Source organism: Rattus norvegicus, chromosome 1 (assembly GCF_036323735.1).
Source record: "Rattus norvegicus strain BN/NHsdMcwi chromosome 1, GRCr8, whole genome shotgun sequence".
Taxonomy (NCBI): Eukaryota; Metazoa; Chordata; class Mammalia; order Rodentia; family Muridae; genus Rattus; species Rattus norvegicus.
Genome location: NC_086019.1, coordinates 91,817,346 through 91,842,261, shown reverse-complemented (window position 1 = coordinate 91,842,261; position 24,916 = coordinate 91,817,346). Strand labels below are relative to the sequence as shown.

Sequence of the window (24,916 nt, the reverse complement as noted above, 5' to 3'; positions counted from 1 at the left end):
TTAACGAGATGTAAATGAAATCCCAGTTTTATTTTTCTCTTGCTCTAATTAAATCCTCTGACACGATGCAACTTAACGGAGAAAGGGTTTAATTTAGCTCAGGGTTCCAGGTCACAGCCTATCACTGTGGGGGAAGTCAAGGTCGAGGGAACTTACAGCAGCCAGTCACATCGTAGCCACAAAGGAAAGAGAAATGCATGGCTGTGTGCTCGCTTGTTTGTTTGAGCTCAGCTACGTTTCTCCACTTAGACTCAATTAAGACCATCCCTCACAGACACTCAGGTCCCCGATCCAAACTGACCATCACACCCACCATACACTGCAGAGCGGTAAACGTGGTCTCAGCCGTCCGTGCTGCCTCTGACAGCTGCGCTCAGCCTGAACACAGTAGATGTTGGTGGGTGTCAGTTTCATGAGGCAGTGGAGAGGAATGTGGGCTGGATTGAGTGGGACAAGGCCAGCACTTGGGGGGCTGGGTCAAGAGGTTGAGGAGTTCAAAGCCAGCCCCATGCAGACTTTGTCTCAACAATAAAACCAGACAGCTGTTTGCTGTGTATGTTTTAAGTAACATCAGAATTTATTGAGTGCCACGTCTGTGGCTACTTATCCTTTTTTAAAAATAAATAATTTTGTTTCCAGTGTGTGTGTGTGTGTGTGTGTGTGTGTGTGTGTGTGGTGCCTACAGAGCCAGAAACATTTGATCCTGTGGGGCTGGAGTTACAGGTGGATGTGAGTTGTCCCGGGTGGGTGCTAGGAACGGAACTCCGGTCTTCTGCAAGAGCACTACCCTTCTTCACTGCTAAGCCATCTCTCTTGTCCTCTAGCTCCTCTTTCCTTATGTTATTGAGCCAGGGCCTACGTAGCTCTGGCTGACCTCTAACTATGTAGCCAAGGTTGGCCTTGAACCCTGCCCTTCCTGCCCCCACCACCTGAGGGCTAGGCGTGCAGGTGTGTGCAGTTCCTTTTAAGTTTTTCCATGTCCCTGGGGGGCAGGGAGGGAGAACTGTCATCCCCACAGTGGGACAGACTGGGACTCAGAGAGGTTCGGGCCATTCCCTAAGAGCATACAGTAAGTAAGATGTTACACTGAGATTCAGACCTTTGGAGCCTGAGTCCTTAAAGCCACACCGCACACCTCAGGGGGCAGAGTGTGTGCTTGGCCTCCTTGGTAAACGTAAGCATTCCCTGAGTTGCAGCTGAGTGCGGGGCATGGCAGGGACTGAAGGAAAAGGACATATCTTGATATCTTCACAGAACTCAGGGACTGATGTGGTTACAATTTAAACCCATGTCCTGATGCCTTCAAAAAGGAACTGATAAATGGTTATGAGGACAGCATAGAGCTTGGTAGTTGGTCACTTGTCCTTGCCTTGCATGTACAGAGCCCTGGGTTCAAACACACACACACACACACATGCACACACACGCATGCACACACACGCACACACATGCACGCACAGACAGAGACAGACACACATATATACATACACATAGATACATACAAATACACAGACATAAACAGCAAACACACACACAGAGACACACACACGTACACGCATACACACACAGAGACAGAGACAGACAGACACACACATATACATACACATAGATACATACAAATACACAGACATACACAGCAAACACACACACAGACACACATACAAATACACAGACACTGAAAGATATATACACAGAGACACACAGATACACATACACACACAATCACACATACACAGACACAAAACCACACAGATAGTGATAGACACACACGGAGACACAGACACAGATAAATACACAGACACGGGGTTGGGGATTTAGCTCAGCGGTAGAGCACTTGCCTAGCAAGCTCAAGGCCCTGGGTTCGGTTCCCAGCTCCGAAAAAAAGAAAAAAGAGAAAAAAAAAATACACAGACACACATACAAATATACAGACATACTCACAGACACACACAGACATACAAACACCCACACAGAGACCCACATACAAATACAAAGACACAGGAAGATACACACACAGAGATATACAGACACACATATACTCACAGACACATATACACACATAGAGTACAGACACACAGATAAATACACAGACACACATACAAATATACAGACATGCACATAGACATACACACATACAAATACACACACACATACTAATATATAAACCCACACATAGACACACACACAGACACATATAATATATGCAGATACACACACAGAACACACACACACACACACACACACACACACACACTTGATATTATGAGACAGAATGATGAAAGAAACTGAGATATGGAATGCAGATCCAGGTAGGAGTAAGAGGCCTATGTAAGGAAATTTGAGTTGAGGAGTGAGAGTTACGCCAGGTAGAAAGAAAGGATATATATAGGAGGCCTGAGGTGGTAGCCATCGATAGGACGGCGTTCGGAAGTAATTACAGGGGCCAGTGAGATAGCTTGACCCATAAAGGTGCTGCCACTGGGCATGGCAGCATGAGTTTGACCCAGAGCCCCACACTGTAGAGGAAGAGAACCAGCTCCTCACGACAATCACATACTTTACTGTAGTTAAAAAGGAATATTACTGTTAATCTATCTGTGGTTGTCTGTCTGACTCTGACCCCATGAATTAGAAGATCCCCACTGGGCAGATTAAAAAAACAATAACAAGGGGTTGGGGATTTAGCTCAGTGATAGTGCGCTTGCCTAGCAAGCGCAAGGCCCTGGGTTCGGTCCCCAGCTCCAAAAAAAAAGAAAAGAAAAACAAAAAACAAAACAAAACAAAAAAAAATCAATAACAAAACCAGGCCTCCTCCCCAGAAGGTGGATCTTGGGAGATAGAAGCAGATGGATACCTGTAAGTTCAAGTCTATCCTGGTCTACAAAGCAAGGTCTAGACTCAGTGGTTAAGAGAACTAACTGCTCTTCCAGAGACCCAGGTTCTGTTTATTCCCAGCTCCCAAATAATGGCTCACAACGGTCTGTAACTTTAGTCATAGGGCACCCAGCGCCCTCTTCTGGCCTCTGAGAGCACTGCACAACATGTGATACACAGACATATATGTAGGCAGAACACCCATAAAAATGGAGTTTAAATTTTTAAGAAAAAAATAGCCAGACAGTGGTGGTGCACACCTTTAATACTAGCACTTGGGAGGCAGGTAGATCTCTGAGTTCAAGGCCAGTCTGAACTACAGAGGGAGTTTCAGGACAGCCAGGGCTACACAGAGAAACCCTGTGTTGAAAGCTCCCCACCTCCCCACGTTATTTTAAGAAAAAAGAAGCAAAAAGGAAGAAAAGAAAAGGAAGGAAATAAAAGAAAGTGAAAATCAGGAAGAAAGAGATGATTCAGTGGCCAAGAGCCACTTGGGGAGGATCTGGGGTTCAGGTCCCAGCACCCACACGGTAGCTCACAACCATCTGTAACTGCAGCTCCAGGGGTTTTGGCGCCCTCTTCTGGTCTCTAATGGCACTGCATGCACACAGCGCACGCACACACACATGCAGGCAGAACACCTAAACACAGAAAATGGTAAAACAAAACAAAAACTTTTTAATTATAAAAAGAAATTAAAAAGAAAAGAAAAAACCCCGGCCCTTGAGGAGTAGAAAGGTTGCTTTGGCTAAGGCCAAACAGTCAGAGACTTCATCATGCTCCTTGAACTCCCTCCCCCACCAGACGTGAACATGGAGGCTCCAGATGAGAAGTCCATCATCACCTACGTGGTCTCCTTCTACCACTACTTCTCCAAGATGAAGGCTCTGGCTGTGGAGGGAAAACGGATTGGGAAGGTAGGAGGGAGCCTAGGAGCGGGGAGGGTGGAGACCTCAGGAATCGCCCACGGGTCTAAGAGAGAAATCTCTATACTACTGCTCAGGGCCATCAGAGGGGTCCCCCACCCCACCCCACCCGCCTTACACCGGAACCAGACCCCCCACACTGTGGACTTGGAGATTTCTCCTGAGCGCAATGAGACCGACTCTCCGTTTTTTGTGCTGGGTCAGGTCCTGGACCAGGTGTTGGAGGTGGACAAGATCATAGAGCGCTACGAGGAGCTGGCGGCGGAGCTGCTGGCCTGGATCCACCGCACCGTGGACCTCATCAGCAACCAAAAGTTTGCCAACTCACTGAGTGGGGTGCAGCAGCAGCTGCAGGCTTTCACTGCCTACTGTACCCTGGAGAAGCCGGTCAAGTGAGACTCGGCTCAGCAGCGGAGGGGTTGGGGGGACGGACCGAGGAGTGGGGACGGACGTGGGAGACGGGGGACTCTGAACTCATGTCTCCTCAGGTTTCAGGAGAAGGGGAACCTGGAGGTGCTACTCTTCAGCATCCAAAGCAAACTGCGCGCCCACAACCGGCGCCTCTTTGTGCCTCGGGAAGGCTGTGGCATCTGGGATATTGACAAGGTGATTGAGGTTGGGGGCAGGAGAGAGACAAAATGGCATGATTACATTGTATATAGGTCCCCGTTATAGAAGTATGGACTGAACGTTTATTTTGCTTGTCTTCCAGTGGTAGACTTATGAAGAGGCAGGTTTTTTTGGGGATTTTTGGGTTTTGGCTTTTTCCTAATTTGCTTGGAGGTGTCATCTATGCCATGAGTGGCCTCAGACAGGAAAGCCAGGATCATGAAACAGGGCACCGTTGTTAAAAATCTAAGTTCCTCCTCTTGTCTTCCTCCAGGCATGGGGTGAGCTGGAGAAGGCAGAGCATGAGCGAGAGGCAGCCCTCAGAGCTGAGCTCATCCGACAGGAGAAGTTGGAACTCTTGGCTCAAAGATTTGACCACAAGGTGGCCATGAGGGAGAGCTGGCTAAATGAGAACCAGCGCCTGGTCTCTCAGGTACAAGGTTGGGCTTGGGCAGGGTAGGGGCTGGGATGATGTGGGCATGGGCATGTGAGGGTGTGGGGGTGTGAGGTGGGGGATGGGCATGTAAGGGTGTGGAGGTGTGAGGTGGGGGACTGGGCATGTGAGGGGGTAGGACTGGGGAATGGGCATGTGAGGGTGTGAGGGTGGGGGTGGGGTGTGAAGTGGTGAGGATGTGAGATGGAGGAGGAGGATGTGAGGGTGGGGGTGGGGTGGGGTTTGGGGGTTGGGCATGTGAGGGTGTGAGGGAGTGGGGTGGGGGTGTGAGGTGGGTGGATGGGGATGTGAGGGTGGGGGTCGGGGTCGGGTGGGGGGATGAGGGTGGTGGGGTAAGGGCGTGAGGGTGGGGGCTGGGGGTGGGAGTGAGAAGACCTCATTGCACAGAGGCTCAAAATGGAGACTATGTAACACAGAAGGTTGGTTTAGTCTTTTAAATGACAAAAGAGGATAAGGGGAACCCGTCTAAGTTTCAGTTAACAGTTAACAGAGTTAACAGAGAGTGAGGTTGGTCTCCGGAGTGGCAGGGAGTAGTGACATGAGGATGGAGACTGTGTCTGGTATCCAGGGTAACACAGGAAGATAGAATTGGTCTCCTAAGTAACAGAACAGTGGTAAATCTGGTCCCTGGTCTCCAGGCAAAGGCAAAGCTGAGGCTGTTTTCTGGTAACAGGTTGACAGGTAGAGCTCTAACAGAGGAGACTAAGATTGGTTTCCAGAGAAACTGGGGAAGGTGGGATGGTTTCTAGAGTAACAAGGGAGGATGGGGGCTGGTCTCCAGGGTAACTAAAAAAGGTGTTCTGTTGTCTAGAGAAACTGTGATGGGTCTAGTTTCCAAGGTAGCAGGAGAAGGTAGGATTGATTTCTAGGGTAACTGGAGGTGGGTGGGACTGGTCTCCAAGGTAACAAGAGAAGATGAGACTGGTTTCTAAGGTAACTGAATAGGGCGCAGCTAATCTCCAAGGTAACAGGTGGGACTGATTTTTCAGGATAACCAGGGAGGGTGGGGTTGGTCTCCAGGCTAACAGGGAAAGTTGGACTGATGTCCAAGATAACTGGGGAAGTGGGGCTGGTCTCTAGGGGTGAAGGAGCCTGTAGGCTTGCTCTGTGATGGTGAGGAGAGAGTTTCTACAGTCATTCAGGGTCAAAGCAACAGGAGGACTTGCTGAGGCAGCATGGTAAGTGTCTGTGGCTTGCAACTGCCCAGGACAACTTCGGATATGAGCTGCCGGCAGTGGAGGCAGCCATGAAGAAGCACGAAGCCATCGAGGCTGACATCGCGGCCTACGAGGAGCGGGTTCAGGGTGTGGCGGAGCTAGCCCAGGCATTGGCAGCTGAAGGCTACTATGATGCCCGGCGAGTGGCAGCCCAGCGTGACAGCGTCCTCCGCCAGTGGGCCCTGCTGACTGGGCTGGTAGGTGCCCGGCGGACCCGGCTTGAGCAGAATCTGGCCCTGCAGAAGGTCTTCCAGGAGATGGTCTACATGGTGGACTGGATGGAGGAAATGCAGGTGAGGACCAGATGAGGGCCTCAGTGCAGGGGGTCGGTGTTTGCGGGACAGGGAAGGGTGCGGTTCTGAGGGTTGACTCGGGTATAGAGATGTGGGAGGGAAGAGACACAGAGAGATAAAACCCCAGGTGGATGGAGATGTAGCTCAGTAGGTAGAGTGCCCGCCTACCCTGGATTCCACTTCCCGAAGCGCAGAAACCGGGATGGTAGTGCACACCAGGAGTCCCAGCACTCAGGAGTTAGAGGAGGGAGGATCTGGAGTTCAAGGTCAGCCTCCACTGCATAGAGTTCAGGTCTAGCCTGAGCTGATGAGACCCTGGCTTAAAAGAAAGTCTCAGCAGGTAAAGTGTTTTCTATCAAGCCGGGTGACCTGACTTCAAGGTCCAAACTCCCTCAAACTGTCTCTGACATGGTGCAAATGAGCACGTGTGTGCCTGTGCACACACAGTAAAGAAGTGAGCAAAGGTAATGAAAATAAAGGCAGGGCAGGTGAAACGGTGTACTAGGTAAGGTCATGGTCACTTGCCCTGACAGCCCTGGAACCCATGTGGAAGGGGACACATTATGTCACAGAGTTGACCTTTGACCTTCACACACATGGTTTGACATGAGTGCCCACCTCCGTATCACACACACACATACACACACATACATTCATATACACTCTCTCTCACACACACACACTCATACACACATGCAAACACACACATATGCACATAGACATGTGCATGCATACATACTCTTTCACACACACACTCACACATGCACACTGTCACATACATGTACCCCTCACACACTCACACAATACACTGATACACATTCACACATACTCATTCATACACACTCATACAACACACTCATATACACTCACACACATTCACACACTCACATACACTATACATACTCGCACATTCATTCACACACACCTATACATACACACTCTCACATGCACCTCCATACTCACTCAGAGACACAACTCACACACACACAGTTCATTCACATATACTCATACACACATTCACACACTTATATACCATACTCACTGATGCACAATCATTCACACACTCACTCATATATATGCACATCCATAAACATGTACTCACACACATACACTGATACACACTCATTTACACACATACTCACACATACTCACTCATACTCATTCATACACACACTCCCTCACATACAGACCTTATCACACATACACTCACACATATATACTAACACACACTTATTCACACACAGTCACTCACACGTACACTCCCACACTCACACACATTCAGACACACACACACTCAGACACACATTAAAGGAGAAAGGCAAATCTGTGGCTACAGGAAAAACCCCTGGGTAGATCAGTTTGAAAAGAGATATGTACCAGAGCTCAATGGAGAGAGAGAGAGAGAGAGAGAGAGAGAGAGAGAGAGAGAGAGAGAGAGAGAGTAAAACTGTGGAGACGCTGACACAGAGATGCAGGTTGATGGACACAGGGAGGCCATGGCAGATGACCACTGTGTCCCTCATCAAAGGCTGCTGTGGTGTGGGGAGAGGGGAGTGGCCCCGGGCAATGCCAGTGGTGAGCTCAGTGTCTCTTGACAGACTCAGCTGCTGTCTCGGGAATGTGGGCAGCACCTGGTGGAGGCTGATGACCTGCTGCAGAAGCATGGGCTACTGGAGGGCGACATCGCAGCCCAGAGCGAGCGGGTGGAGGCCCTCAATGCTGCAGCCCTGAGATTCTCCCAGTTGCAGGGTGAGTCTGGGGAATGGAGGCAGTGAGTCTCTCACGGTGGATGCACGAGAGGCAAAGAGGACTCGTGAGAGATGGATGGATGGAGGAAGGAAGAAGGGAGGGGATGGATGGAAGGGAGAAAGGAAGGGAGAAAGGAAGAAGCAAACTCCTTGTTTTTGTAGGCATCTAAGTAGAGTCTAGGCTTCCACTCAGTTGGGAAGATCATGCGGGCACCAATGCCAAGTGGAAAGCTAGACCAGCAAATTTTGTCCTGCTTTGAGATTATACAGGAATAACCTCTCACTTGTTTTGAACACTAATGTGCAAAACTTTTCCCATCTTAATCTCTTTTTTTAAAAGATTTATTTATTCATTTATTATATATAAGTACACTGTAGCTGTCTTCAGACACACCAGAAGAGGGCATCGGGTCTCCTTACAGATGGTTGTGAGCCACCATGTGGTTGCTGGGAATTGAACTCAGGACCTCTGGAAGAGCAGTCGGGTGCTCTTAACCACTGAGCCATCTCTCCAGCCCTTAATGTCTTTTTTTAAACATTTTATTGCAAATTTTTAATTTACATTTAAACGTTATTCCCTTTCCCAGCCTCCCAGATGTAAGCCCCCTCCCCCCTCCCCCTCCCCTTCTTCTATAAGGGCGCTCCCCTCCCTGTCTACCCTCCCTTCCTTCCCCGCCCCCCACACCCCCCTACACTGGGAGGCTCTGGTTCAGCCCTTTGCACCAGCGCAGTGTGTTGGTGAACAGCTGACTGTAAAACTTGCATTTGGAAGATGGATTCGGAAGGCAGGAGTTTAAGGTCATCTTTGGCTGAACAGAATTCAAAGCATTTGGAGCTCAGAAAAGAAAGAAAGAAAAGGAAATAAAGGAAAAGAGAATAGAAAGAGCGAGAACCATTAAGGCTTCATTAGGCTGCATTTCTTCCCTGCTGCAGGGGTGCCTGGCCATCAACACGCCCACGCTCAGGGAAGGTGAAACGCAGTCTAAGATAGGGTTTCTATCCCGCATTTCTCTGGAGAAACAGATGGGGCTGGGACAGAGGCTGTGGGTCTCAAACTCCTGTGTACCCGGCTGCCGCTGGGGACTGTGAGGAGTTGGATACAGAAGCCAACAGGCCTGCAGTGAGCCTGGGACAGGGTGGAATCTGGCTTAGCTCCAAGTGAGTGCCAAAGTACAGAGGAGCTGGAAGAGAGGCCTTCGAGAGATTTAGGCAAGGCTCTATATGACAAAGGCCACCCCTAACCCACACGGCCTGGGGCAGTCTTTGATGAAGGAGGTGGTCCTTGCTTGTCCGAACTATTTTATTCATGGCGGATGAGGATGCGTACATCTTACTCAGGGCGAACCAGACATTAAATACCTTTTGCAAGAAGGGATGCCCAGGAAGGGAAGTTCATTGGCTAAACACTCAGGGCCTCTAGATACCTCATTAGCATGAAGAATTCTAGGTTTTTATGATACGTGACCCGTTGACATGGGTCCGTGACTTGGTCACGTGCCCCAGGACAGAAACCTTGTCAGAAGTTGATTCTTATACCTACCATTCTCAATTATGAGATTTACCTGGATTTTTAAAACCTGTTCGACCTTACCAGTTCTTCTGTCTTGTAGCACAGTTCCACTTGTCCCACCCCCTCCCAGGAGACTGTAGAGAATCTGTCCAGGAGGCCTTCTCTGTCCTCTTCTTGCGACACTCCTGAAATGGCCAGTAGCACTGAGGATATAAGCAAAGGGCCAGTGTGAACTGTGTTGCCATGGTGATGATGTACTACTGATCCAGAACATGATTTCTTTTTTATTTAAAATTCATGTATTTATTAAGTATTCAATGTTCTGCCTGCATGTATGCCTGCACGCCAGAAGAGGGCACCAGATCTCATTACAGATGGTTGTGAGCCACCATGTGGTTGCTGGGAATTGAACTCAGGACCTTTGGAACAGCAGCCAGTGCTCTTAACCTCTGAGTCATCTCTCCAGCTCCAGAACATGATTTCTTGATCAACCCTGCCCCATTTTTTAGTACTGGGGATTGGACCTATGGCTTTGGCCATGCTAAGCAGGTGGTCTACTGTTTAGCTGGCCCCCAGTTGCTCACAGCTGGCCTCTGACCTGATATTTTAATGCTGAGCTATGGGCTTGTCTTTTTTATGTTTTATCCTCTTTTTATTTTATTTTATTTTGACACAGGGCCTCACTAATTTTCTCGGGGCTAGCATTGAACTCACTCTGTAACTCAGGCAGTTCCCTGATTAGCTGGGCTACTTGGCTTATTATTAAAGATTAGTGTGTGTGTGTGTGTGTGTGTGTGTGTGTGTGTGTGTGTGTGTGTACCTGTGTGAGAACGGGTGCCCGTGGAGGCCAGAATAGGTATTGAATACCATCTAGCTGGAGTTACAGTCAGTTGTGGGTCAGCACATGGGTCCTGGGAATCCAACTCAGGTCCTCTGGAAGAGCGGCCACTGCTCTTAATGGCTAAGCCATTTTTCCAGCCCTGCTTTAAGGTTTTAGACAGAGACCTTGCTATGACGTCCAGGTTGGCCTCAAACATGCAATCCTGCTACCTCCACTTTCCAAGCTCTGGAATTACAGGCGCGTGCTACTGACTACATTAGCTCCATCGAAGAGAAGCTGACTGTGATCTGTTAAATAAATGTCACAGTTACGTACTTACGGATTAGGGACCTAGGTGAAAGTCGTAACATTTGAGGAATAAAGTTTATGGGACAGACACGGTGGAGCCTGCCTTTCATCCCAGCATTTGAGAGGCAAGTCGCCCCCTTCACTGTGGAATGGTGTGGAAATGTATTAATGAAGGAGACGGCCCTTACCTGCCCGCAGGGAACAGTTAACCTAGAGGAAGACTACACTGGTGGTGGTGTTCCATGGAAGGAAGGCTGAGGTAGATGGTGAGGAGGAAAGTGCTTGCTCTAAGCTTGGGGTGTCTGGGAAGCCTGAGGAGGGGGTGGCATGGGCTGGCATCTCTTCCTACCCTCTTCTTCCCCTGTCCCAGGCTACCAACCCTGCGACCCTCAGGTCATTTGCAACCGTGTGAACCACGTGCACGGTTGTCTGTCGGAGCTGCAGGAGCAGGCGGCGCGGCGGCGCGCGGAGCTGGAAGCCTCTCGGAGCCTGTGGGCGCTGCTGCAGGAGCTGGAGGAGGCGGAGAGCTGGGCACGGGACAAGGAGCGCCTCCTAGAGGCCACGAGCGGCAGTGGTGGCGCGGCGGGCACGGCGGGAGGCGCGCACGACCTGTCCAGCACCGCTCGCCTGCTGGCGCAGCACAAGATCTTGCAGGGCGAACTGGGCGGCCGGCGGGCGCTACTGCAGCAGGCGCTGCGACGTGGAGAGGAGCTGGCTGCGGCGGGCGGCTCCGTGGGCCCCGGCGCCGAGCCCTTGCACTTGGCTGGTCTGGCGGAGCGCGCGGCTAGCGCTCGGCGCCGCTGGCAGCGACTGGAAGAGGCGGCTGCGCGCCGGGAACGGAGGCTGCAGGAGGCACGGGCGTTGCACCAGTTTGGCGCCGACCTGGACGGGCTCCTGGACTGGCTTCGCGACGCGTATCGTCTGGCAGCCGCCGGAGATTTCGGTCACGACGAAGCGTCCAGCCGTCGCCTGGCGCGCCAGCACCGAGCTCTCACCGGGGAGGTGGAAGCGCACCGTGGCCCTGTGGGTGGCCTGAGGCGTCAGCTGGCAACACTGGGAGGAGCCAGTGGCGCCGGGCCGCTGGTGGTGGCGCTGCAGGTGCGCGTGGTGGAAGCAGAACAGTTGTTCGCGGAGGTGACCGAGGTGGCCGCGCTGAGACGACAGTGGCTTCGGGACGCGCTCGCGGTGTACCGCATGTTTGGAGAGGTGCATGCCTGCGAGTTGTGGATCGGAGAGAAAGAGCAGTGGCTGCTGGCCATGCGTGTGCCCGACTCCCTCGACGACGTTGAGGTGGTGCAGCACCGGTGAGCGCACCCGTGGAAGTCCCCAGGGTCCCTTGCTCACCCTCCCAACTTCTCATGCTTTGGCTCACAGGTTCTCATGGGGGCAATCCCAGCTTTCTCCTTCACTTTGGGCTTCATCGGCTTCACACTCTGGACCTCGATTTGCCCATCTGTCAAATGGAGTAGGCATCATTCATTGTCCATGTCTCAAGCTTATGGTGAGCAGGAAATGAGTTCACAGATGTGAGACACCTCGCAAATACTTGCTGGGTGCAGAACCTCTCGAAACCATTTTCTGCCGTTACGCACTTTATATTCACAGAACACATATGGACCCAAGTTTTCTACAGGCCCCTCCAACCTGGGCCATGCATGGGACTCCCGTTAAGACAGATGTCATCTCCCTAGACAGTGAGGTGGCTCCCACCACAGGCAGGCAGATCGATGTGAATTGGAGGCCAGCCTGGTCTACATAGTGACTTGCAAGACAGCTAGGGCTACATAGTGAGACCTTGTCTCAAAAATCCTGGCCCAACATATATATATATGTAGAGGGCAGGTTGAAGGATATGACAGTGGAGCTGGAGACACAGAGAAGCAGCTAAGTTGGGGGGCAGAGCAGGAGGCTGATTTGATATAGACCATGTGGGATCATGGTCTGGGGCAGTCATCCAGGGGTCAGAGGTCTTGGCCTTGGAGTTGTTCGGAGCTGTCCCTGAGCTGCGGATTCAGAGGAAGACTAACTAGGAGGGAGGTGTGAAGGGCTGTGTGAGTCAGTAGGTATGAGAGTGCCATGGATGTATACAGCTGCCCATAAGGTTGAAGACAGATTGAGACTGGACACGGAGATGGGGGTGTCATGTGTTCAGAGGAGAAGCTCCAGGCTGTGAGAATGGACGCTGCGACCCAGGGACAGTGTGATAGCAGGTCTAAAGGACAAGGGTGGGATGTTGAACAATCTAACCTTACAGTGACCCATAGAAAAACTGGTCAGGGTTGCATGCATTTCTGAGTTCAAAGTCATCCTCAGCTACTTGGGGAGTTTGAGGTCAGCCTTGGGCTGCATGTGCTACACCAGGCTTCACTTCCACCAGCCACAAAACCAAAACAAGCAATAATAAAACAGACAGACAGACAGACCAAAACATACAAGCAAAAAACTCAAAAGAAAACAAACAAAATAAAACAAAACAAAAAAGCCAAAGAAAACAAACAAACAAACAAAAACAAACAAACAAAACCAAAAGCCAACAAAAGAGTAAGAAAAAAAGGGAGAGGGATTCCTGCAAAGGAACTTGGGAAATGGCATAGGGACCTACAACTAAAGAAGCGAGCTCACTCTGGAGAGTCCAGACCTCTGACCTCTCACCCTCTTCCTCTTCTGCAGATTTGAAAGTCTGGACCAGGAAATGAACAGCCTAATGGGCCGAGTCTTGGATGTGAACCAAACAGTTCAGGAGTTGGTGGAAGGAGGTCACCCCAGCTCCGATGAGGTGCGCTCCTGTCAGGACCATCTCAACAGCAGGTAGGTGGGTCCTGGTGCAGGAAGTTCTTCCTGTTAGCGCCTTCTCTCTCTTCTCCACTGCACTGCGAAAGCCAGAGGTGTACGATTTCAGCCCTCCTGAGGTGTTAATGGGCACTTTGTAGATCAGGAAAATCTTTATTTGAAAAGTATCTTTATTGCGTTTTTAGTGTGTGTGTGTGTGTGTGTGTGTGTGTGTGTGTGTGTGCGTGCGCGTATTGGATGCTGTACCTGTAGAGGCCAGAGGAACGTGTTGGATACCATGGACCTGGAGTTACAGGTGATTGTAAGCTGCCCAGTGTGGGTGCTGGGGATGCCACTAGGCTCCTTTGTGAGAGTAATCCGAGTTCGTAACCATTGAGCCATCAGTCTAAACGACAATTTGAGAAGAAGGTACATACACTCAGTGTTGGTTTTGATGAGCTGAGGATGCAGCTGGTTTTGTTGGCTGTTCACTGGTTTGTCCAGAAAGAATTTATGTGGTGCTATTACTGGCCAGGAGTTTTCTGATGCATTTTATCTTGTTTCAGGTGTCTTATTTATGTGTCTATGACTTTGGTTTCTTCAGACAAGGACTGCTGTTGCTCAGGCTGGCCTTGAACTCACTAGCTGAGGATGTCCTTGAACACTCTTTTTTTTAAGATTTGTTTATTTATTATATGTAAGTACACTGTAGCTGACTTCAGACACACCAGAAGAGGGCGTCGGATCCCATTACAGATGGTTGTAAGCCACCATGTGGTTGCTGGGAATTGAACTCAGGACCTCTGGACGAGCTGTCAGTGCTCTTAACCCCTGAGCCATCTCTCCAGCCTGTCCTTGAACTCTTGATCCTCTTTCTCCACCTCCCAGGTACCAGGATTACAGGCCTGTGCCACCATAACTGCTCCATTCTTAAATTATCTATTTATCATCTATCTATCATCTATCTATCTATCTATCTATCTATCTATCTATCTATCTATCTATCTAAGTCAGAGTTTCACTATGTAACCCTGGCTGTCCTGGAACTTGCTATGTAGACCAGGCTGGCCTCACTTCGAACTCAGAGATCTGCCTGCCTCTGCCTCCCAAGGATGTGATTAAGATGTGTTCCGCCACGTCATGCTTCCTTGTTACTTCTGAGAGAAGGTCTCCTGTAATCTAGGCTTGTCTTGAACTTTCTGTATGACAAGGCTGGACTCTGTCTCCCACGTGCTAGGAGTGCAGGAGTGTACCATCATGACGGGATTCCTAAGTACTTTATAGTTACTCTTTTATCTCCCGCTCGGTTTCCACAGTGGAGCCTTCAGAAAAATTAGATTCTTTCTCCTCCCCGCCCCTCTGTGTGTGCATGCACACAAGTGTGCCTGTGTGTGTATGTGTTGTGCATGTGGAGGTCAGAAGCCAATTGCAGTCCTCATTTTCTCCTCTACCATCATCTAGATCCCAGGGTCAGAGCTCGGGTCACCAGGCTTGGTGGCAAATGCCATCTTCACCCCCCTAAGCATCTCTTTCAGCCCCAGAATACACAGAACACAGAATCATTTAAAAACAAATGACACGGGCTGGGGATTTAGCTCAGTGGTAGAGCGCTTACCTAGGAAGCGCAAGGCCCTGGGTTCGGTCCCCAGCTCCGGAAAAAAAAAAAAAAAAAAAAAAAAAACAAATGACAAGTTGCTGTCTTCCCTTCTGAAACAGAAGTCCTGCCAGTGTAGGAAGGAAGGTCTGGGGCATGAAGACAGGAGTCCTCAGAATTAAAGTTCAGTCCAGCCCTCGTGGTATAGAGGGGGCTGGGGCAGAAGGAACTGGAGCACAGGGTTTCAAGGCCAGCCTTCGCAACTTAGCAAGGTCCTGCCTCAAAACCCAGAAATATACCTGTATCCAATCCCACCTTTGAAGAGAAAGAAGCAGAAGGATCACACGTTTCGGGCTAGCCTAGGCTACACACTAGGAGCTATCTAAAAAGGGATGGGGTGGGCTGAAGAGATGGTTCAGTTCTGTTTCTGGCACTCACATGGTGGCTTGCAACCCTTGTAAGTCCAGTTCCAGGGGATCCAATGCTGTCTTCTAACCTCTGTGAGTGCCAGGCTGGCATGTGGGCACACATACACCTGCAGGTGAAATGAGCTCAGACATTAAAAAAAAATTTTAGCTGGAGAGATGGCTCAGCGGTTAAGAGCACTGACTGCTCTTCCAGAGGTCCTGAGTTCAATTCCCAGCAACCACATGGTGGCTCACAACCATCTGTAATGGGATCTGTTGCTCTCTTCTGGCCCACAGGCATACATGCAAGAATATGGCTAATAAATAAATCTTTAAAAGTAGTTAAAAATGGGTTCGGTCCCCAGCTCAAAAAAAGAGAAAAAAAAGAAAAAAAGAAAAGAAAAGAAAAGAAAAAAAAAGTAGTTAAAAAACAAACAAAGAAAATACCCCATCTATTTTATCTTGCAAATGTGAGAACCAGAGAAGGCTTGGCAGTCCCCTGTCATGTCAGCCCTTGAGAAGCTAGCCAGATAGCCAGTATTGGAGAGCTATAGGTACAGAGACCCTGGCTCAAGAAACAAAAGGGAGAGTGCTTTAGGGAGACCGTGCTATCAACCTCAAGCCTCTACAAGTTGACTCACATGTATGTGCACCAGGACACACAAGCACACACACCACCCATGTGCAAAAATCAAACCTGAATAAATAAAACACCAAGGATGTGTTGGCATAATTAATTCTTTTTCATGCTCCTGGGCAAGTGCTGTATTATTGATCTACATTCCAGACACTAAAATATAAGCGCTTTTTTTTCCATAATAGAATACACTAGAAAGATCAAACCCCTCCCCCCAAGATGGCTTGAACTCCAGGCAATCCTCCTGTCTCAGCCTCAGCCCATGGAGTGCAGGCGTGCACTACTCCACACAGTTGTGATTCTCTGGACTGTGTGCCTTAAGCAGGCAGCTGGGCTCTGCTGTCTGTTTTCGGTCTTCAGCCGCTAATAAATTCTGAAAGATAATGGGATGACAAACAGAATCCTAATATTATTAGGAAGATAATTTGGTAGCTCTGGAGCGATACACTGGGAGTTGCGCTCTAAGCGCTGTCCAGGGTGGAATCCTATTGATTAAGGCACAAACTGGGACTCTTCCAGGTCCCGAGGCATTTGAGAGTCCAAGACCTGGATTTTACCCTGGGTATGTGGACCCTCCACATCCAATCACCCTCTTTCCCGCCCCCGAACAGGTGGAACCGCATCGTGGAGCTGGTAGAACAGCGCAAAGAGGAGATGAGCGCCGTGCTGCTGGTGGAGAACCATGTACTGGAGGTGGCCGAGGTGCGCGCCCAGGTGCGAGAGAAGCGGAGGGCGGTGGAGAGCGCGCCCCGGGCGGGCGGAGCCCTGCAGTGGCGCCTGAGTGGCCTGGAGGCGGCCCTACAGGCTCTGGAGCCGCGACAGGCCGCACTTCTGGAGGAGGCGGCGTTGTTGGCGGAACGCTTCCCGGCACAGGCGACGCGCCTGCACCAGGGCGCCGAGGAGCTGGGAGCGGAGTGGGGTGCACTGGCTGGAGCGGCTCAGGCTTGCGGAGAGGCGGTGGCGGCGGCAGGTCGCCTGCAACGTTTCCTGCGCGATTTGGATACTTTCCTGGACTGGCTGGTGCGTGCGCAGGAGGCAGCGGGCGCCGTCGAGGGGCCTCTGCCGCGTAGCCTGGAGGAGGCGGACGGGCTGCTGGCGCGCCATGCCGCACTCAAGGAGGAGGTGGATCAGCGCGAGGAGGACTACGCGCGCATCGTAGCTGCCAGTGAGGCGTTGCTGGCGTCCGACGGTGCCGAGCTGGGCCCCGGTCTGGCGCTAGACGAATGGCTGCCGCATCTCGAGGTTGGCTGGCACAAACTGCTCGGCTTGTGGGAGGAGCGCAGGGAGGCTCTGGTCCAGGCGCACGTCTATCAGCTCTTCCTGAGAGACCTGTGCCAGGCGCTCGCGGTGCTGCGCAACCAGGTGCCTGATGACTGGCTGGGCTGCGGGCTGTGGGGGGTTGGGGAAAGGGGCACAGACTTGCTTAGACGTATTTCCGGGGATCCCTAGATCCCTGCTTTATTTGAGATGGGGGAAGGGAATTAAAGGAGCGTTAGTTTATCCGGAAAATTGAGGTGGGTGACAGAGTTAGAAGGCTATGTTGAGTGGTGTGGGTTTATGGAGCCGATAGATCTAGCTATCGTCTATCATCTATCATTGATTTATCTACCATATATCTACCTATCATCTATCACCTATCTGTCTGTTTGTCTGTCTGTCTATCTATCTATCTATCTATCTATCTATCTATCTATCTATCTAGACAGGGCCTTTGTATGCGGTCTTGGCTGTGCTGAAACTCGATATGTAGATTAGGCTGGCCTTGGATTCACAGAGATCCTCCTGCCTCTGCCTCACGAGTGCTAGGATGAAAGGCATGTGCCACCATAGCCACATAGTGGCATAGGCGGCACAGTTTTTACTTAAAACTTTTTATTTTTATTTGTTTGCCCGTGTGTATTCACTAATAAAATGCATTTAGAGTCCTGAGAGGCCAGAAGAGGGCACCAGGTCCTTTGGGATTGGAGCTACAAACAGTTATGAGCCACCGTGTGGGTACTGGGAATCGAACCCAGGTCCTTTGGAAGAGCACGCTGCCTGTGCTCTTCATACTCGAGCCATCTCTCCAGCTCCCTATCTTTTATTTATTTTTTTTCTTTTCTTTTTTTCGGAGCTGGGGACCGAACCCAGGGCCTTGCACTTGCTAGGCAAGCGCTCTACCACTGAGCCAAATCCCCAACCCCCTATCTTTTATTTTTAAAGAATTTGTTTTTATCATATTTAGTTGTGTACACGTTCCCAAGAAAGCCAAGAGGCTGGGGCCACCGGAGCTGCTCGTTGTGGATGTAGGTGCTAGGAATCCAACTCAGGGTTTCTGCACGAGCCGTAATGCTCTGAACCAATGAGCCACGCATCCGGCCCTTGCTTTTATGGAGACAGGGTCTCACTCCATATCCCTCGCTGGCCTGGACCTCTCTGTATAGATCAGGCTGGCCTTGAACTCTCACAGATCTTCCTGCCTCCTCTTCACCAAGTTCTGGGGTTAAAGGTGTGCGCTACCATGCTCTGCTTGGGTTCAGTGATTTATTAGAGGTGAATTGGTGGACGATGCACGCTTGAGGTGGTTTATGGGGATTGGGGATTATCTGGAAGGAGCTAGCAAGAGAGGATAATTGATAGATTTGGCAGAGTGGGCAGAGACCTGGGGGAAATCTGGAAGGACGGACTGCTAAAAAGAGGGACCAGCAAGAGTAATGGCCCTGAGGCGGAATTGTGCCTGAAGCCAACTGGCATCCTGGGGTGGAGCCGAGCTGACCTGTATCCCTTTCGTTCCCAGGAGGTGGCGCTGTCTGGCGCTGAACTCCCTTGCACAGTGGAGTCGGTAGAGGAGGCCATGAAAAGGCACCGGGATTTCCTCACCACGATGGAGCTGAACCAGCAAAAGATGCAGGTGGCGGTTCAAGCTGCAGAGGGCCTGCTGCGGCAAGGCAACGCCTACGGGGAGCAGGCGCAGGAGGCAGTGGCCCGGCTGCTAGAGAAGTAGGTCCCCAGTTTCAAAGCCACAGTGGAGTGGGGGATACCCAGATCTTTTCTCTCATCCCTATTTTCAGCTTCTCTGCCTTTTCTCGTTTCAATTTAATTCCTTATTTCTTTATTTAATCATTTAATCTATGGTTTTTTGTTTTTTGTTTTTTTGGTTTTTTGTTTTTTGTTTTTTGTTTTTTGTCACAGGGTCTCTTGTAGCTTGTAGGCCAGGTTGGCCTGGGATTTTTTTCCATCCATCCATCCATCCATCCATCCATCCATCCATCCATCCATCCATCCAAATATCGTGTGTGTGTGTGTGTGTGTGTGTGTCTGTCTGTCTGTCTGTCCAACAGCTCAGGTATGGAGGTCAAAATCAGAGGGTAACTGGAGGGGGCTAGTCTTCTCCTACTGCATTAGTATGAGGATCAAACTGGTCTTTTCAGGTTTGGCAGCTGGTGCTGATACTTCCTGAGTTATGTCACCTGACCCAACCTGGAACTTTTTCAGTAGCTTGGGATGATCTCAAGCTTCTAATCTCCCTGCCTCCACCTCATCATGGGACTACAGACACCCATCGTTATGCCCTCTCCTCTTCTTAATTCAACAGGGTCTATGTAGCTTAGGCTGATGTCAAAATCAAAGCAATCCTCCAGCCTCAGGCTCTTAAACAATAGGATTACAGACGTGCCCCATTGTTCCTAGCTCTAATGTATTTTTGTGGGGGTTTGATGTAAGTGGCTACTTTGTGAGCCAGCAGGAGGTAGCCGGTTCACTGAAAAGTACAGAGTTTGAACACCGAGGATCTCCATCCTCTGGTCTGACTAAAGGGACTGAATTTGGGTGACAGCAGACCCACAGGGTCCTAAATCGCCCCCTCAAATCCCACAGTTAAAGGCCACACCAAGATATGTTCCACCTTTCCCCAGGAGGTGCTCTTGCCTCTTGTCATGTTGGTCGACAAACATGTTGACTAGCATCAGAGCCAGGACAAGAAAAGTTCAGGGGTCTATGGGAGCCTACAGGAAATGTGTGCCTCAGTTTTGAGCTGAGTGACACAAGGTTGGAGACAGGTCTAATCCCTGAACCTCTCCAGCCCCCAATATTTACTTGACAGGGGACACATTGCCACCCTGCGGGATGGGTAGACAAAGCAATGCCGTTAATATTTTGGTTCTCCCATCCCTCTGCCTTGCTGTGAGAAAATCCTTGGCAAAAACAAGTTGAAAGGGGAAAGTTTTATTTTGGCCCATGGTGTCGGGGATCTGACTGTCCCAGGGGCAGTGCCTGATGGAGCCAGAGCAGGTTGTGTCATGGAAGATGAGGAGGAAGCAGTGGAAAAGGAACTGCTGGGACTTTACCACATGATGCCTGACACCAGAGAAGGCCAGAAGAGAACACCAGAGCCTTTTGGAACTGGTTTTCCAGGTGGTTGTGAGCTGCCATGTAAGTGCTGGGAACCGAACCCGAATCCCCTGAGAGGAGAACAAATGCCCTTAATCAACCAAGCATCTCTCCTCCTTTTGCTTGGATTTTGGGCTTCTTTGCTTTTGTTTTTGTTTTGAAACAGAGTCTCATGTGGCCCGGACTGGCCTGGAATTCACTATATAGCCAAGGCTGACCTTGGGTTTCTGATTCTTCTGCCTCTATCTCCCATGACCTCATCTGGAATGTGCTGGAGACGGAACCCACCACTTTGTGCGTGCTGGGCAAGCACCCTGTCAAACCAGCTACACCCCTTGGCCAAGTAACTTTCCTTAGCTACCTTTTCATATGAGGCTTAGTAAGGGAATTGCTTTGTTGCCAGGAAGTTGTTCCTGTAGCTTCTTCTTCATTTCTTAAAAGATTTATGTATTTATTTTATGTATACATTGTTGCTGACCTCAGACACACCAGAAGAGGGCATCGGATCCCATTACAGATGGTTGTGAGCCACCATGTGGTTGCTGGGAATTGATCTCAGGACCTCTGGAAGAGCAGTCAGTGCTCTTAACCACTGAGCCATCTCTCCACCCCCAGCCCCGGCCCCTTAGGTTTTTTTTTTTTTTTAAATCATTTTATTTATTTAAGTACACTGTAGCTGTCTTCAGACACACCAGAAGAGGGCATCAGATCTCATTACAGGTGGTTGTGAGCCACCATACGGTTGCTGGGATTTGAACACGGGACCTCTGGAAGATCACTCTTAACCACTGAGCCATCTCTCCAGCCCAGCCCCTTAGATTCTTAACCTCACAGAAAAGAAGACTTTCCTATATCCCTTGCTTGAAACCCACACAGTCCGGCTTGTACAGTCCCTGTGGAGATGCAGGTTTATTTCTGAGGAATTTCCTGTTTTCTGGCTTCTGGTGAGAGGGCAGGAAGTAGCTGTTTTTGGCTTGCTCTTCTTGGGCTTCTCCTGCTCCTCGTTTGCTGCTCCACCTCTGAGTCTCTCCAGATGTAGCTCCTGTGTGCTGTCTCTTTGCTCCCGCGTATCCATCTATTTCTATGTCTGTTTCCTGTTCTTTCTCTCCTTCACTTTCCCTTCAGAGAAAGATGCTATGTGCATCTCTAATGGCCCCTCCCTTGACAGTAGCCCAGGCTAGCCTCAAACTCCTGACCCTCCGACCTAAGAACTGGGTATATAGCATGTGCCAGCATACCCCTTTCCCCCATTCTTTCCCAGACTTTATGTTTGTTTCCTCTCTTGGCTCTCTCTGTCTCTCTAGATGCAATCCTGTGTTCATTTGTTTTTACATTCATTCAAAAAGGACGTACTGAGCCGTCACTGTATGCCAAGGAGCTCATGGCTGTGAGCAAAACAGACAAAACCAAACAACAGCTCCTCAGGCTGGGGAAATATCCAGTGGGAAAAAATGCTCCAGACACAAGCACGAGGACCTGAGTTTTACCCCTAGCACCCACATAAAGAGCAGAGCAGTGGTAACACCATCTTTAATCCCACACTTGGGAGGCAGAGGCAGGAGGAACCTGGAGGCTCTGACATCAGCCAGCTGAGCCAAGATGGTGAACTCCAAGTCAAAATGAGAGGAAGAGTCTCAAAAAACAAAGATGGAGATCAAAAGAGGAAGGCACTAAAGATTGACCTCTGTCTTGCACAGATGTGCACACCCACGCACAAACAATACTCCTTGTCTCAGTGAAGGTGACACTGCAGTGGAGGGGATACACATGATGAGGAATGCACACAACACGGGATACAGTGCCAAGGACAAAGTTAAAGGACGAAAGAAAACCAGAAACTCTCAGGGAGTCATTAAGAAAGACCAGGCAAAGCTGGCTGGCAATTACGCCAGAGGTTCTCAACCCGTGGGTCGCGACCCCTTGAGGAGCCGCCCTTTCATATGGGGCACACATTATGAAGTAGCCAAGAAAATAATGTTAAACACATCATGTTAAAGGGTCCCAGCGTTAGGAAAGTTGAGAATCACTGAACTAGACCTTGGGAAGAGTCATTGCCAAGGTCCAAAGGCAAGAGGTGCTGTTCAAGTCACATCCAGAAGAACAGCAGAGTCTTGATTAGGAGGGGAAAAGAAGGATGGGGAAAACACATAGTAAGGAGTGTGTGTGTGTGTGTGTGTGTGTGTGTGTGTGTGTGTGTGTGTGTGTGTGTGTGTGGTGTAGGGAGGGCCTATAAGATCAGAAAAGTCTTGGAGGCCTGGGAAAGATAGTCTCATAAATAAATTACATTTATTTTGTGTTTGTGTGTATAAATGCCACAGTTCATGTGTGACAACCAGAAGACAGTATGTGGGAGTATGTCCTCTCTTTCCATCATGTGGGTCCCAAAGACTGAACTCATATCACAGCCATTACACACCAAACTATCACAGACCAACAGGCTCATCCTTGCTCTCTTCCCCTTTGCCTGGATTCTGGAGCTGGAGGATGGCCGGATAGGCATGCATATAAGATGAGCTGCCACTTCTATTGAGCCACACCCCTAACCCCTCACTAACGCATTCTAGGCAGGAGCTCTATCATGAGCCTTAGCCTCCCCTCACTGGGGGATTCTAGGCAGGGGCTCTGCCACTGAGCCACGCCCCCAGCCCCTCACTGGGGGATTCTAGGCAGGGACTCTACCACTGAGCCACGCCCCCAGCCCCTCACTGGGGGATTCTAGGCAGGGGCTCTACCACTGAGCCACGCCCCCAGCCCCCCACTGGGGGATTCTAGGCAGGGGCTCTGCCACTGAGCCACGCCCCCAGCCCCCCACTGGGGGATTCTAGGCAGGGGATCTACCACTGAGCCACGTCCCCAGTCCCTCACTGGGAGATTTTGGACAGGGCAAAGGCATTCGTTAACACATCCAGCTCGATTTCTAAGCATCTTTTGATCTGTTTGTTTTGTGTGTTACATGTGCATGTTATGTGTGTGTGTTATTGTTATGGCTCTGTGCCTCTTTCTTTGCCTATCTCCTACCCCTCCTTTCCCTCCTCTTCCAATTCCTTTTCTTCTCTCTCCCTTCTCTGGAGCCCTGTCCTATCAATGTTTCCTAGGTCTTCTCTTTCCCCTGCTCTACTGAGCTCCTTCCAGCACTCTCATCCATGCCCCAGCCTCTCTCCAGCTTTTCTACTCTCCTTAGGAGCCAAGAAAATCAGCTGAGGGCCCAGCAGTGGATGCAAAAACTCCTGGACCAGCTTGTGCTGCAGCACTTTCTTAGAGATTGTCATGAGGTAGGTCCCCCAGCTTTGTTGATTTCTGATAGTGGTGAGGGTGTGTGCGGTGTGTGTTTGTGCGCGTCTGGGACGTCCCGTCTAAGTGGGTCGAGGAACATTGCTCCCTGGATGCCACCAGGGGACGCTAGGAGTCCTGTGCCAGAGCGCATGCCTGCCAGGTCTCTGTCAGCCCACGTGGGCTCCAGGGAGACAGGAGGGGCCCTGGGCTCCCCTGGCAACCGCTGAGTTCGCGCCTACGGTTCCTAGGGGAGGAGCACTGATCTCACCTTTCTCTAGAGATGAGCGAAGCTAGGAGAGAGGCGGAGGACTGGGGGTGGGGGTTGGGGAGTGGATGGAGCAATGGCTAGGAGTACTCCTTCTTCAGTAACAGATGGTACGAACTAGGTCTTCGCTTTTATTTGGTTTAGTTAGTTATGGTGCTAGGGACCGGACTTCAGGACTTGAGCTCCAGGCAAGGGCTCGAGCTACGTGTTACATCCCCAGACGCTTAACAACTAGGAATCAAGTCCCTTCTCCTACACACCTCGGGGATCACAGCTGATAAGAGATGGTCCAGACTCCCTTCTGTATTGAAATTCTGAAACCCTCCCTCTTGAATTGTATTTCAAAGGAATTCGATGGACCGCTAAAACCCCACAGACGGTTCATAGAGATGCCTGGGCCCCAATCTCCCCAATCTGTATCACTCAGGACTAGACTCTACATCTATGAAGACTGGTACCTGTTTCTTCCAGAAGGTTCAGGAACCAAGTCCTTGGCCTTCCTTCCCAACTAAAGATGGTTTGACTGCACAGAGAACGTCCATCGCATACTAGTCTCCCTACATACGAAGTAGACACAGGCCTCCAAACCTCTCCACCATCACCCTAGGTAACTGAGGGAGCCCATTAGCAATGGGTCCCTGTTGGCCCTCTTCATTGGCGATGATTCTGGAGAGCATCACAGATATTCCAAGCTGCTCCTGTCCTAACCTCTACCCTTTTGTGGTAGTCAGAAACCGGAGCCTCTCCGGATTAACCATGACCCAGGAAGCTCTCCAGCCCCACTAACCATACATAGTACACACCCTCACTTAGTTAGGAGCCAGGGACTCGGACCCCCTCCCG

The 24,916-nt window shown here is 50.3% G+C and overlaps 1 protein-coding gene across 6 annotated transcripts in view; it reads left to right on the top strand.

The window, feature by feature from the left end:
- The window catches only part of Sptbn4 (spectrin, beta, non-erythrocytic 4), an 87,592-nt gene that overhangs the window by 23,709 nt on the left and 38,967 nt on the right, over nucleotides 1-24,916 (top strand). For all 6 annotated transcript variants that reach the window (XM_039111540.2, XM_017589120.3, XM_008759141.4 and 3 more), the window contains 11 exons: nucleotides 3,679-3,791; nucleotides 4,005-4,192; nucleotides 4,289-4,406; nucleotides 4,684-4,842; nucleotides 6,071-6,373; nucleotides 7,972-8,122; nucleotides 11,131-12,064; nucleotides 13,431-13,568; nucleotides 16,779-17,529; nucleotides 18,944-19,146; nucleotides 23,717-23,807. In XM_039111540.2, coding sequence (XP_038967468.1) covers nucleotides 3,679-3,791; nucleotides 4,005-4,192; nucleotides 4,289-4,406; nucleotides 4,684-4,842; nucleotides 6,071-6,373; nucleotides 7,972-8,122; nucleotides 11,131-12,064; nucleotides 13,431-13,568; nucleotides 16,779-17,529; nucleotides 18,944-19,146; nucleotides 23,717-23,807 — 3,149 coding nt within the window. The remainder of the gene's footprint in view (nucleotides 1-3,678; nucleotides 3,792-4,004; nucleotides 4,193-4,288; nucleotides 4,407-4,683; nucleotides 4,843-6,070; nucleotides 6,374-7,971; nucleotides 8,123-11,130; nucleotides 12,065-13,430; nucleotides 13,569-16,778; nucleotides 17,530-18,943; nucleotides 19,147-23,716; nucleotides 23,808-24,916) is intronic.